The sequence below is a fragment of the Haliotis rufescens genome, unplaced genomic scaffold (assembly GCF_023055435.1).
Source record: "Haliotis rufescens isolate VD_foot unplaced genomic scaffold, xgHalRufe1.0.p SCAF_137, whole genome shotgun sequence".
NCBI lineage: Eukaryota > Metazoa > Mollusca > Gastropoda > Lepetellida > Haliotidae > Haliotis > Haliotis rufescens.
In genome coordinates this window covers 221,897-237,185 of record NW_025963821.1, presented here as the reverse complement: position 1 = coordinate 237,185, position 15,289 = coordinate 221,897, and the positions used below count along the sequence as shown (strand labels likewise).

General features: G+C 42.0%; 1 protein-coding gene across 1 annotated transcript; it reads left to right on the top strand.

The window, feature by feature from the left end:
* Positions 1 to 9,114: 9,114 nt before the first annotated feature.
* LOC124117629 lies at positions 9,115 to 14,036 on the top strand. Its single transcript, XM_048394992.1, has 3 exons — positions 9,115 to 9,762; positions 11,530 to 12,402; positions 13,175 to 14,036. Exons 1-3 carry the CDS (start codon positions 9,441 to 9,443, stop codon positions 13,288 to 13,290), a joined length of 1,311 nt encoding a protein of 436 aa, XP_048250949.1. The 5' UTR covers positions 9,115 to 9,440; the 3' UTR covers positions 13,291 to 14,036.
* The last annotated feature ends 1,253 nt before the right edge of the window (positions 14,037 to 15,289 follow it).

The window sequence follows — 15,289 nt, the reverse complement described above, 5'->3', positions numbered from 1 at the left end:
CTGTGCTGTGTTATGTGTGATGTGTGCCGCGTTCTTAGCTGTGTGCTGTGTTCTGAACTGTGTGCTGTTCTGTGTTCAGTATTCTGTGCTGAGTACTGTGTTCTGAGTTGTGTGATATGTTCTGAGCTGTGTGCTGTTCCGTGTTCTGTGTTCTGTACTGTGTTATGTGTTCTGTGCTGTGTGATGTGTTCTCAGCTGTGTGCTCTTCTGTATTCTGTGTGATGTGTTCAGTATTCAGTGTTCTGTGTTCTGAGCTGTGCTGTGTTATGTCTTCTGTGATGTGTTCTGTGTTCTGTGATGAGTGTTGTATGATTTGTTCGATGCTGTGTTCCGTGTCCTTTGTGCTGTATCGCATGTTGTTAGCTGTGTGAAGTAGTCTGCGTGCTCTGTTCTGTGTGTTGTGTGCTTTTTTGGTGTTCCACGCTGTGGTCTGTGCTGTGTTTATTTTTATCCAGCAAGGAGCCATGCACGCCACGTGAATGCAACGTTCATGCATGTATATGGTTTGACAACCAATGACAGTGTGTGGGGACGGGGGTCATATAAACAAATTGGTTACAGCTATAACGATAGCTATACCTACTATGTCTGCAGTAGACAATATGTATTTGTTTTCTACATACGATAGGATGCTAACAAGCTACATAATTTTGATGAAAAGGTCTTGTTATAGAAAAAAACAAAACATGTGAGACTGTAATTTGTGATAGCGTCGAGCGCGCGAGTGTGCACGTTTATTGTGGAAGATAAATATGTGCATCATGTTTAGTGTTCTGTACTGTTCGCTGTGGCATTAGATGTGTGCTATTCTATGTTCTGTGTTCAGTGTTCTGTACTGTGTTCTGTGTTCTATGTTGTGTGATGTGATCTGAGCTGTGTGCTGTTCTGTGTTCTGTGTTAATGTTCCGTGCTGTGTGCTGTTTTCCGTGCTGTGTGATGTAATATGAGCTGTGTGCTGTTCTGTGTTCTGTGTTCAGTGTTCCGTGCTGTGTGCTGTGTTCCGTGCTGTGTGATGTGATCTGAGTTGTGTGATGTTCTGTGTTCTGTGTTCTGTGTTCCGTGATGTGTGCTGTGCTGTGTGATGTGATCTGAGTTGCGTGATGTTCTGTGTTCTGTGTTCTGTGTTCAGTGTTCCGTACTGTGTGATGTGTGCTGTGTTATGTGCCGTGTTCCATGCTGTGTGATGTGTTATGTGTTGTGTGCTGTGTTCTGTGCTTTGTTCATAATTTTGTGCTGTGTGCTGTGTTCCGTGCTGTGTGATGAGTTCTGTGCTGCGTTCTGTGTTCTGTGTGTTGTAGCATGTGCTGCTTGCTGTGTTCTGTGTTCTGTGTGCTTCGTGTTGTGTGTCATGTTCTGTGTTCTGCGTTGTGTTATGTGTTCTGTTTTTCCATGTGTTGTTTGCAGTGTGAAGTAATCTGCGTGCTGTGTGCTGTTTGCTGTGTTCTGTGCTGTGTTCTGCGCTGTGTTATGTGCTGTGTTCTGTCAAACTGTTTATTTTTATCCAGAAAGAAGCCATGCATGCCACGCGCACAATTTGTATTTGTTTTCTACATAAACGATGGTATGCTTACCAGCTACATAATTTTGATGAAAAAGGAGTGTTATAGAAACCATATGACAATGTTATATATGACAGCGTCGAGCACGCGAGTGTGCACGTTCCTTGCGGAAAATAAATATGTGCATCTATTTAACGTTAATGATGACTCCAGGCATTTAGGTCAACATTGGATTTGAAGTTAGCATTGTGATCTGGAATCGGGAAAAGGATTGAGTCGCCTAGAGCGTTTTCCTACATAGGAAGAATGTGTGCAGCATTTTTCTGGAGTCTCCGAAGTGATTTTACTCACTCACGCACGCACGCACGCACGCACTCACTCACTCACTCACTCACTCACTCACTCACTCACTCACTCACTCACTCACTCTCTCACTCTCTCACTCACTCACTCACTCACTCACTCACTCACTCACTCACTCTTAATCTGTCCTATCTAGGACAGCCGTAAAATCCTTCGCTTATACAAACACAATTGGAGATTGAAACGCCATTGCAAAATAACAACAACAAAAACAACGTGTTTACTCCTTGCTAACACAACAGCTACAGCATAAAGATGTTAACGACTTGCGATAGAATATCATATGGTTATCAAGAGTTCAATTAACATCAATAATATGTAAATGTAATCTTCATTTGATTTCATACCAAATGCAAAATGTTGGAAATGTGAACCATATTGTGTTATGACAACATATTCCATTTTTGCAGGATATTTTATGTTACATCGTATAAACATTCATAAATAGTTATCTTTTATTATCTTGCACAATCAAACATATTCCATGTACATTAGACAAACGATATTTACTATTTCAGCAAAGCAATCGTAACGCCATTATCCCGGTTTCAAAGAAAAGAAAAGCAAATCCAACTTTACAGTGACATTCAGTCCATAACTGGTTAACTCGTCAACTATAGTTGTCATCGAGTTAAGTAGATGTGTATAGTGGTTGTATTATTTCTCTACCGCGTGTTTCATTGACAGAAACTGGGGCCGAGTTACCACATATGAAACGGACGTTGACACAATTTGTTGACATTATGGCGTCGACTAGCATTTAGATGTTGTGGAAATTTGTAAAATGTCTTTTTTCGACAAAACATGAAATGGTTTTGGAAACTCATTTACACGGTGTCAGGTAGTTAGATCATAAACATGAAACTAATAGTAATTCCACATAAAAAAAACATGAACAGTTTTTTGTCAAAACGGGCGTACATGTATAGGACAAATGGTAGTCAATAAATCGCGGCACAGCCAGGATGCGAACGTTCCCTGTCGATCACTTTGGACTTGGTGGTGATCGTGAACTTCCTGCCTCTAATTTGTACCACATTTATATTAACGGACATAAGTGTCTTTACATATCTTACATCTGTCAATCAGCGACATTGACATTACGATAATCTGCACAGAGGTTTTGATTGTAGCGCCCGCCAAATCGCCAAGACACACATTCGATAAAATATGTTATACTTGAAAACAACTTCTCTTGCGGAGTAAACTCAGTAGTCTTACGCCAATAACTCTATGGTAAGAAAAAGTAAATCTTTTTGAGTAGTCTTGTCAGATTTATTTTTCATTTTGTGCGTTAATGGGATTCAATATGCGTTGTTTAGCATCGTGCTGACAAGAACCACTCAGAAAAACAACAAAATGACGCAATTATACAACATTAAGAAATGCTACACCTGTCCGAAAATGAGCGTTTGCTTGAAGCAGGATCGAGTCAACGTGATGATGCAAGACAATTTAACGTCCACAGAAACACCACTTGTTGTTTATGGCAACGTTGGCAACAGACAAATGCAGGCCACGCGTAACCAATAATCGACAAGACAACTTGATTCGAACAATACATCTACGAAATCGATTCCAGCCAACAACAGTGACTACAAGGACCATCCCTGGCCTTCGACGAATATCTTCACAAACCGTACGTCGCCGCCTCAGATGTGAAGGGATTGTCGCCAGAAGACCCGCCAGACGTCCGATTTTGACAGGAAACCACCGTCAGCCACGTTTACAGTGGTGAAGACAGCGTCTACGCTGGACGGTCATGCAGTGGGGACAAGTTCTATTCACTGACGAGTCTCGTTTTCACCTCAGCCACAGCGATGGACGAATTCGAGTGTACTGACGTCTAGGTGAACGTTACGTCAATCATTGTGTCATGGAAGAAGATCGGTTCGGGGGCGGAAGCGTTTTGGTATGGGGTGGGATTACAGCAAGACATACGACCCGTTTGATAATAATAGAGTGAAATCTCAATGGTCAGCGCTACCGCGACGAGATCATCAGCCCTGTTGTTCTACCGTTTTTGCGTCGTCATGGCCCAGGCATAACCTTTCAACATGACAACGCCCGGCCTCATATTGCTCGACTTGTTCAGGATTATCTTCAACAAAACAACGTGAATGTCATCCCCTGGCCGGCTCGCTCCCCTGATCTCTCACCAATCGAGCGCATGTGGGATGAGATGGATCGGTACCTTCGACGTCAACCACGTGTTCCACATACACTCTAGGAACTTCGAAACATGCTCCAGCAGATATGGACAGATAACCCACAGGACTTTGTGCGACGCATCGTCCATTTCATGTGACGAAGATGTGTTGCTTGCATCGATCCAGAGGTGGACACACACGCTATTCATTTGTAAATTTACATTTTGGCATGTTCACGTTTTTTTATGAAATCACGCATTTTCAGTTTAGCAAATTAAAGAATCGAGCACTACAGGAGAAATATTACAGGAGTCTATCTTTGCAAACCGAAATTGTTTCAGATTTGGTAAAAAATATATCTTTGCATTAAATCTAAGTCAATGTCATAGGAACTTTCGTTGTTCACTATATAGACTACATAATATATGCATGCATTAATAAGTTGAATACCAGTATTCTAAAGAGATACAATGGGCGAAGACAAAGTGAAATAAGAAGACATACTACATGCTATGATTTGTGAAACTTGTCTACGGGTAACTTTTTAAAGCACATGGTAGCTATGGTAGATTGTTGTAATTAAATACAATCTTCATATCAGTTGTACAGTTTGGGCTTAATACTTCTAATTAATGATTATAACCCCGTGGTATTTAACCTCCTGGAGATGATCATTCTTTTCATTTACGCCAGTAAGTTATCTAAGTTCGTTTGCAAGGATTACCAATGGTAAGGCCTCTGAGGGGGGCAGTTTACTGGTGAAACAGGGTACACGGCATAACACTATTGCCCTAAATACTAACCTACAAGCCGTTGCAGTACGTATAACTTTACATATTGCAATAACTCTGTGCTTCTCTTATATACCTCCACCATCTGCTCTCCAAATCAGGGATCTGGATAATCTCATTGACCGACTTCCCAAGCCGTTTATTAGTGTGGGTGACATAAATGGTCACAATCCCTAATGGGGTTCATATTCACGTAATGATAAGTACTGGAAGAAATGCTTGATAAGCATGGTCTGTGTCTCCTCAATGAAGGAAGTAACGTCTCCCTCCATCCAGCAGCAGGTACATACTCTGTGCTGGATTTGTCCATTTCTGATCCATCACAATATAAGTAATTTTTCTGGTCAGTTCATGGTGATCTGCGCGGCAGTGATCACTTTCACACCGTGCTCAAAACTATCTCTCCATTTGTGTATTGTTCCATTTCCACAAAAATATAATTTAATGTCGAGCATCTCTCATTTTGTTTTACAAAACATGATCTGAAAGATTTGTTTGGTTGGTTGGCACTCAGCAATAATCGGGCTTCATAACGGCGGTCTGTAAATAAACGAGTCTGGACCAGACAATCCAGTGATTAATATCATGAGCATCGATCCACGCAATTGGGATCGATGACATGCATCAACCAATTCAGCGAGCCTGACCACCCGATCCCATTAGTCGCCTTTTACGACAAGCATAGTCACCTTTTATGGCAAGCATGGGTTGCTGGAGACCAATTCTACCCTGGAATCTTCACGGATCTGATTTGAAAGAAGTGATACGTAACATCAGTGGTATGTGTCGCCCAAGCAATGAAAACGTGAAGCGTCCAGAAAATCATCTATGCCCTACCACAGACGGGATGACGAGATCTGCATTTGGATCCCTGTTTAAACAGTATAGAGTTGCGTCCCTTGGGCACGCAAGAAACCTATGATTTTGGGTTCGAATCCCGGTTCGCAGCGATTATGTTTCTAGGTTTGTCAGCACCATACCAGTGCTCGTGGGTTTCACCGAGTTTTCACCTCGGGCTTTCCTCCCACATTAAGCTGACACGCCGCGATACAATGACTCGCTTCAACCAATTCAGCGAGATTGAACCTGTTTCACCCATAACACATACGTTTATAAAACGCTAGTCGCGTATTAGAGGAAAGTCGGTGTGGGCTATCAACATCGTATGACATACAGTTCTTCCTCCTTCCTAAATGTATCCGGGTGTCACAGCCTCACGGGGCTTACAATGCTGTCTAATACCATGGCTGAAGTGCAGGCAAACATATCCGGGTGTCACAGCTTCACGGGGCCTACAATGCTGACTAATACCATGGCTGAAGTGCAGGCAAACATATCCGCAGTGTCCCACTACACGTAACAATAACAATAACCACATATATGCATATTAATCATAATTCCGTAAATCACATATACGGATATTTATCATAACTCCATTAATCACATATATGCATATTTATCATAACCCCATTAATCACATATATGCATATTTATCATAACCCCATTTCTCACATGTATATATGTATTACAACTCCATTAATCACATATATGTATATTTAGTAAAGCGATATTCATCCTGACCATACATATGTATATAAGCCCTTTCGCCGTTTCATTTAAAAAAAAACCACACAGATATATATTAACGCCATTTCCCTTACGACGTGCTTATATATCTGTCATAACACTACTTCCCTTACGACGTGCTTGTACACCTGTCATAACACTATTTCCCTTACGACGTGCTTGTATATCTGCAATAACAATATTTCCCTTATGGCGTGCTTGTACATCTGTCATAACACTATTTCCCCTACAACGTGCCTGTACATCTGTTATAACACTAGTTCCCTTACGATGTGCTTGTATATCTGTTATAACAATATTTCCCTTACGACGTGCCTGTACATCTGTCATAACACTATTTCCCTTACAACGTGCCTGTACATCTGTCCCTATGACGTGCCTATACACCTGTCATAACAAAATTTCCCTTACGACCTGCCTGTACATCTGTTATAACAATATTTCCCTTACGATGAGCTTGTATATCTGTCATAACACTATTTCCCTTACAACCTGCTTGTACATCTGTCATAAGACTGTTTCCCTTATGACGTGCTTGTACATCTGTCATAACACTATTTCCCTTACGACGTGCCTGTACATCTGTTATAACAATATTTCCCTTACGATGTGCTTGTACATCTGTTATAACAATATTTCCCTTACGACGTGCCTGTACATCTGTTATAACAATATTTCCCTTACGATGTGCTTGTACATCTGTTATAACAATATTTCCCTTACGACCTGCCTGTACATCTGTTATAACAATATTTCCCTTATGACGTGTTTGTACATCTGTCATAACACTATTTCCCTTACAACCTGCTTGTACATCTGTCATAACACTATTTCCCTTATGACGTGCTTGTACATATGTCATAACACTATTTCCCTTACGACGTGCCTGTATGTCTGCCAAAACACTATTTCCCTGTACATCTGTTATAACAATATTTATTTGACGACGTGCTTGTACATATGTCATAACACTATTTCCCTTACGACGTGCATGTACATCTGTTAGATTAGATACAATGGCAACACATGTGTACGTTCATACCTCTTTTTGGTTTACACATGCTGCACATATGTGAAGCTGTCCTAGATTGACCGAACACATGGACCTGAACATATGACTTGTTTTTGTTTGTTGTGTAACGCCGCACTCAATCGAGTCTGGACCAGACCAGTGATTCACATCATTTTGTTTGTTGTTGGACGCCGCACTCGGCATGATTCAAGCAACATCACGGCGGAATCACGACCTCATGAGCATCAGTCTACATAATTGGGATACGATGACATGCATCAACCAAGTCAGGGAGACTGACAAACCGACCCCGTTAGACGACAAGCATGGGTTGCTGAAGATCGATTTTAACCCGGATCTTCACGGGTGCTATAAATAGTGTGTCAGTCAAACCTTTTGTGACTTCCTTGATACGTGTTTTCATGATTTAATTTCAATATATCTAATTTAGTAAGAACACGAGTGACACCTAAATTCTACATTGTGTTGATATGTGATCTGGCGTGTCAGCATTACACGTACGTTTTCCTGGTGGAGTATAATTCATTTTTCACACAACCAAGTAGAAATCTGGAGTGTTTTTTCCAATCACTCCTGTCATACACTGGCTGCTGAGCATCCGTTTACTACATTTGTGTTTACTGATCACGATACACAAAGTAAATACAAATCTGACCAATCAACACAACATGTTGTCATCATTAATATCTTCTGTATCATATTCAGAGATTACCCACATGACCAGCTCGCTTGTCTACAAACAGGCCGATGTTATTCAAATACGCGCCTTGTGAAATATTGTTTCAACAGCTCCAAGGTTGTTGGGGTTTTGAAAGCCTGGAGACTGTTTGAGAAATAAACGACGAGTGGGAGTTGTTTATCGTAGAGTAAAATGAGTGGGTGATTTAGGAGATTGATGTTCATGATCAATGATCACTGATTTGTCTGGTCCAGATTCGATTATTTACAGACCGCCGTCACATAGCTGGAATATTGCTGATTGCGGCGTTAAAACAACAGACAAACATGATGTCAATCACTGGATTGTCTGGTCCAGACCCGATTATTTATAGACCGCCGTCATATAGCTTGAATATTGCTGAGTGTGGGGTTAAACAGTAAACAAACATGATGTCACTCACTGGATTGTCTGGCCCAGATTCAATTATTTAGACCACCGTCATATAGCTGAAATATTGTTGAGTGCGGGGTTGAAACATTATGTCAATCACTGGGTTGTCTGGTCCGGATTTGATTGTTTATAGATCGCCGTCATATAGCTGGAATATTGCTGAGTGCGACGATAAACAATATACAAACATGTCAATCACTGGATTGTCTGGTCCAAATTCGATTGTTTATAGACCGCCGTCATAAAGCTGAAATATTGCTGAGTGCAGCGTTAAACAGTAAACAAACATGATGTCAATCACTGGACTGTCTGGTCCGGATTCGATTGTTTATAGACCGCCGTCATAAAGCTGAAATATTTCTGAGTGCGGCGTTAAACAACAAACCTCCAGCATTGAAACCCGTATCACCCACAGCGGATACGTATTAACGATCAGCGTTTATAAATACTGTACAGGCGAAAACACGGTGTGGTGTTCAGCTCTTCCTCGTAGCTAAATATATCCCAGAGTCACAGCCGCGCGGGGCTGACACCATTGACTCTGTCCAGGGCTGATCTGTAGGGTAGATGACAGAATATAAACAATCACTCAGGGTCCTTTGACCGATCACGCGGCGTTTACTCTGTGACAGTTCGACCAGCGCAAGATGAACCGTGTGTGTGTTTTTCCTGAAGCGTGGGAAGGATATAGCGACAACAGAGGGAGGGTCTGACTGTAGTCTTCTGATAACGATGACGGACTTATAACACCGCGAACGACAGGTAGGCACATTTGGTGTTGTGACCGAACCCACGCAAGGTGACAAGATTGACAAGTGGAGGAACGGTTTCGGAACAAGGGATAAACATCAGGAAAACTTTGAAAGGAGTATATTCACATTTGTATATCACATTTCGGCTTGAATCATGACAGGCCAGGACCCAGCACACCCGAGATACCCGCCACACCATTTTGTCGTTCAGAGACCGAAGAAATCATTGGTGGAAGCATACATCCTTGCAGTAGTGTTGGGCTTGCTGGGAGCGCATCACTTCTACCTACGGAGGACTGGGTTCGGTGTAGTGTACTTCTTCACGTTCGGGTTGTTGGGGGTGGGGTATGTGGTGGATCTGTTCCGGCTGCCGTGCCTGGTGAAGGAGGCTAACAGGAGGAGTGAAAACCCCCATCACGTGCCTGACAAGACCCTGTGTGACGCCTATGTTCTTTGGTTTCCTATGGGACTTCTTGGTAAGATTCATCTTCTCACAGGCGCATTGTTTGCTATGTTTCTTTGTTTGTTGTTTGACGCTGCAATATTATTCCTGCAATATGACGGCGGTTTGTAAATAATCGAGTCTGGACCAGACAATCCTGAAGACCGGTTAGCCAGTGAAATGTCAAGTGTTCATTTGTAACCATTAACCACAATAATGATATACAGCATAACATAAGGCTGACGATCTGTGGCGATTGTTCAAATGGAATTGTGTGGACCGGTGCTACATGTCATACAAGTATGACTGCATTAGTGCCAACAGCGGCGTCAAACAACATGCCTTAGTTTATGCGCCAATCGTGGTAATGTGTATTTTTTTAATATATAAATATATTGCGTTGTTCGACATTACTAACACATGTTGTAAATGACCCGTGAAGATCCAGGGTAGAATAGGTCTTCAGCAATACAAATTTCCCCTAGAATGCGACTATGCTTGTCGTAGAAGGCGAGAAACGGGATCGGGTGGTCAGGCTCGCTGACTTGGTTGATGCATGTCATCGATCCATATTGTGCTCATGATGTCAATCACTGGATTGTCAGGTCCAGACTCGATTATTTACAGACCGCCATTATGTTGCTGGATTATTGCTGAGTGCGTCGTTAAACAACAAACAACCATGCCGTAAAGCATCCTGCAACGGCTCTCCTACATATCACCTGATTAAGATTACCTGTGAAGCTACTACTGTGTGTTTCGGTTCCTGGCAACGGCACGTATTGGACTGCAACATACTTATCTGGTGACGACGCGCTTGGTGTAGACTCACGTAGCCCAGGGTAGCTTAAGTCAGCTTTCCAAGATAACACGGTTTCCTCACCGTGTCACAGACAAGAGACATGATAATAATAACTTATCTTCAGGTTGGAAACAATCATGAGATGATATTCACATGTCCCCGGTGTCCAAACGTGTCACAGAAGGCGATACAACACTCCTTATAACAGTATTCCATATATATCACTCAGTGTCAGCTTAATGTGGGAGGAAAGCCCGAAGTGATTCATGTCTCAGACGTTTACCACTTCGATGAAACCCAGGACCACGGGTATGGATCTGACAAACATTATCCGGGCGATCAGGAATTCCGATTCATGATCATAGGTTCCTGGCGTGCACAAGGGACGCAACTCTGCACGGCGAATTGAAGCGCCTTAGAGGATTGAACCCCCTTTCCCTGTGTTATTGAAACCAGTACCCAGTACCATGTTCCTGGTGTCGATCACTGGATTCTCTGGTCCAGACTCGATTATGTACAGACCGCCTTCATATAGCTGGAATATTGCTACTTTGCACATGTATGTCATGTTCGTGTGTTTCTGCTCCAGGCAGTGGATTTTGCGTTGTGTGCAACACTCTATCAATATTTACGATGTTACTATTTATCGGAGTATATTTTTGCACAACATTAACACATACACATGCTTTCTGTGTGAGAACCCATGCAACAATTTGCTTTATGTTACCCACAACGCATTTCTTTTATCAAATACTCGTATTCTGATCAAAAATCGAGAGCATATGCACAGATCCATTGTCTGTGGTAATACTAATGTTTGGAGACAAGCAATCACTTGGTAAAAGGAAACTGACGCAATTCAAATTATTGTTATTATTGCTGCTGTGATTATCAACAGGACATCCAGACGACAATGCTATTGTTTAAAAACAGTATGTGTAATGCCAAATTGTAAGTACCATTAAGGGCCTGTCCTCAAGAAACGTCTCTCTATTGCAGGCTTCCATTTGTTCTACCTGGGCAAGCCGGGCCAGGGTGTTCTGTATCTCCTCACCTTCGGTCTCTGTGGCATTGGCTTCCTGGTAGATCTGTTCCGCATCCCCTCCCTCGTGGAGGCAGCCAACCAGTGTCCACGGGAGCCAGAACCCTGCAAGAGCACCTGCACAGCCTACATCCTCGGCGCATCCCCCTTAGGCATCCTTGGCCTTCATCACTACTACCTGGACAGGCCCGTATGGGGGATACTGTACACCTTCACCTTCGGCCTGATGGGAGTGGGTTGGGTATATGACTGGTTCCGCATCCCCGTCCTCGTGAAACGCGCAAACGCTATCCAAGCAATGGAAGAAGACAAGGAATGGAAACACCTGGATGATGTCTATATACTGTGGTTCCCCTTCGGGTGGCTGGGTCTCCACCATTTCTACCTGAACAGACCAGGATGGGGCGCCTTGTACTTCTTTACGTTTGGAGTGTTGGGCGTTGGGTGGTTGGTGGACTTCTGTCGACTGCCGTGTTTGGTGAAGGATCACAACAAGTATTTATCTGAACGACGTCTCATCGCCAAAACTACCCAGCCATGGTCTGGTGGTCACGTCTCTGTCACCTCCACAGGGCAGACTTTTGTTACAGTATCTAACATGGCGCCCGGAAGAGTGATGACGATGCCTGCTGGTGGAGCAGCCCTGCCCCCTGGTGCAGCTCCGCCCCCTGGAACAGCCGCGCCCCCTGGTGGCATAATGCCACCTCCCTACAGCTACCAGACCATGACATCCTATCCACCTCAAGGCTATGCTGGGATGTCTGCTGGGTATCCACAAGTAGCAGGCTACCCGAACCAGGGTTTCTATCCCGATCTGCCGGACGCTAATGGTAGGTGAAGTATGAAGTAACCTAGTCGTCGAAAAAATGTCGATGCCACGTCAAATTATGTATGCTCAGACTCCAATAAATTGAAATTATTGCAATCAAGCAATAGTGGTATAGAAACATTGTTACAACGCTAATTCGTTTTTTTTCAATATATTGTTCAGATATTTGAAATGTAGAAGATAAATGTCCAACTAAGTGTTTTTTTCCAAAGATCGTAACAGCATGCATGAGACAATCAGTAAAACTTACACATGGGCCTTTTTATTATTATTAAACAAATCAGCTCTTGAAAAACAAGATGAGCTGCTCACTTTCTGAAATCACAATCCATTTTCTTCTCTAAACATTCACAACAGCCATGTTATGATAAATTTGCCACAATGCCTGAAACAAGTGGCTGTAGCAAATTTACCACTTTTACATTGTTCATGTTAGGTTTTGCTGCAGCTAAGGTAAATCAGCGACTAATACATACATAAATACATATATATTTTGGATCGTCACGTTTGCGACATGGATTAGTCAGGAGATCACTAGTATATTTCCGAAACATTTACTTTTACAATATCAGTAAACATTAAATGTTTTACAATTTGCCTCAGTTGTACAATATTCCATGGTTGACACTGTAACAGTGAAAACATAATGCGTGAAAGGTATCCAGGAGGTTTTAAATCACTGGAACGTTCTAAATACATGGATCAGAGAGATGTAACAGTGTCTTCGCATGAAGGATAAATAAGTCCATGTACTTCAGTGTTGTTTGTTGCAGCAGCGGGACAGACAACTCCTCCAATGCCGCCGTCATATGAGGAGTCGCTGACTACTACAGCTAAGCCTGGCCCACCACCCGATGTCAGCAACAATCTCCGTACAGAGAAGAAATGAGGAGAACGTTTCAATCTGAGTGCCAATAGCTGGAATACTGAACCTACCCAACAAGTTGTGATGATGAACGTGAGGGTTATATTTGAACAAAACAGTCATGGATCAACAGACCAATGAATCATAGTCTTAGAGAACAAACATCTTGGTGATTTGTGTCAAGGATATTTAAGGTTATGAATTATTATTATTTGATATTTTGGTTCAAAATCTGATGAATCATCATACCTGTATTTACGATACCTGATATGGTGTTAAGCCAGCTGTGCATCAAGAACTGTGCACAACTTGTATGTTTCAATCTGAGTGGCAGTGTTAGAGAATATTGGAACAAAACAGTCGTGAATCAACGGACCAATGAATCATTGTCTTGGATAACACACATTTTGGTAATTTGTATCAACGATGTATAAGGTGCTGTGAATTAATATTATTGGTGTCTTTGTTCCAAACCTGATGTATCATAAGGCCTGTATGTACGATACATGATATGGGTGTTAAACCAGTTATTTATCAAGAACTGTACACAACTTATATGTGTGCCTTGTCAGACAAGGCTTTGAGAGGCGGGTCCTTTCAGTGGCCCTCCATTGACGAACTCATTGTTTTCATCAAGCGGACGTCACCACTCATCAATGGTGCGTCATATTTCGAAACGTCATAATGACGTCAAGCATGACATCTCTCTATTCATTGTTTTCATTTTGTATTGCTGAAATGGATGTCTTGTAAATAAATATGAACATGTAGGTTTGTCTCAATATTATCCCACAGTATGATCGTGCCCGGAGAATATGGACAACAGGGTGAATGCTACGTGTGGTGTTAAAGGTTCATGTGAATCAGTGAGGGTTGCTATACGTCGATACAGTTAGTGGACGGCATACACGTCATATCATATAGGACTGTTGTTGCGAATTTTGTTTTTGTTGTTAGGGACCTAAAATTTGATGTTCGAGGGAAAGGTTGCTGGGGTTTATCTGCAGAAAAAAATATTTTGTCCCAATGTTCCCCCTGAAAAATATATTCGCTGAACACGCACATTTTCAAAAAAAGTATTACTTTGGCATTAGAAATAGAGAAACCGAAACCGATTATCCAACGAAATGTTTCATACTTGTTCCATGGAAATGTGAGTATCATTTTTTTTGTTTCCTCTGCTTCTGTAAATATTTAACGTCAACGCCAAAGGTCAGCCCCCCTGCTACCAGTAGGCCAGGATATATATCTACCCCTTTTAGCGAACACCTGGTGTCATCACTGATTTTCTGTGATCCATTCATATGATATTCACCGCTATGATGACTTAAGTGCCTGTTTCGGTAGGTGTTTTATCTCTGGCATTGAAGTTGTATATTTAGACGTGATACATAAACAGGTTCTTCTTCTTTGGAGTAGGGATGTGGTTAACATCTTCTGATTTCTAAGGTAAACGTCTAAGACCTGTATCACTTCGGGCTTTCCTCCCACATTTATCTGACATGCCGCGATATAACTGGAATACTGTTAAAAGCAGCAGTAAACTGAACTCACTCTCCCACTCTGATTTCTAAACCTTCACGTAAATAACTTTTGCTTTGATATTTGTGTCGGAATCCATGGTAAAATACTGAGATTATACGTGTACAGTGTTGGGAAGTTATGCCCCTTTTCCTTTAAATGTCATATGTTTGACGATTCCCATTAGCATGGGAATACGTCATGTTCCATATTGCCAGGGAGGCAATAGGCTACTCTGTTTTGCTCTACAGAAAACTATTAGCGAAATATGCATTTATTGTTGTTTTAATGAACAGAAAATCATTTTTGGTTTTTCGATTTACATGGCCAAAGAACCCTGGAGTCTATCCAACCACATGTGTATCCTGGTATTGCTTAGGGCAAAGCATGTCAAGACGCTCGGAGACCAGTGCAATCTAGAGAAATATTGACATTCCAAAACGTAACTCAAAATCAATAATTTTAGGTTTAAAGTTGCATAAAAGATAAAACACCCAGATGT

Excerpts from the sequence above, each read along its gene's own strand:
- LOC124117629 (XM_048394992.1), top strand. The coding sequence starts at position 9,441 with ATGACAGGCCAGGACCCAGCACACCCGAGATACCCGCCACACCATTTT. Across the intron at positions 9,763-11,529 it reads GTTTCCTATGGGACTTCTTG|GCTTCCATTTGTTCTACCTG; the intron begins GTAAGATTCATC and ends TCTCTATTGCAG. Across the intron at positions 12,403-13,174 it reads CGATCTGCCGGACGCTAATG|CAGCGGGACAGACAACTCCT; the intron begins GTAGGTGAAGTA and ends TGTTTGTTGCAG.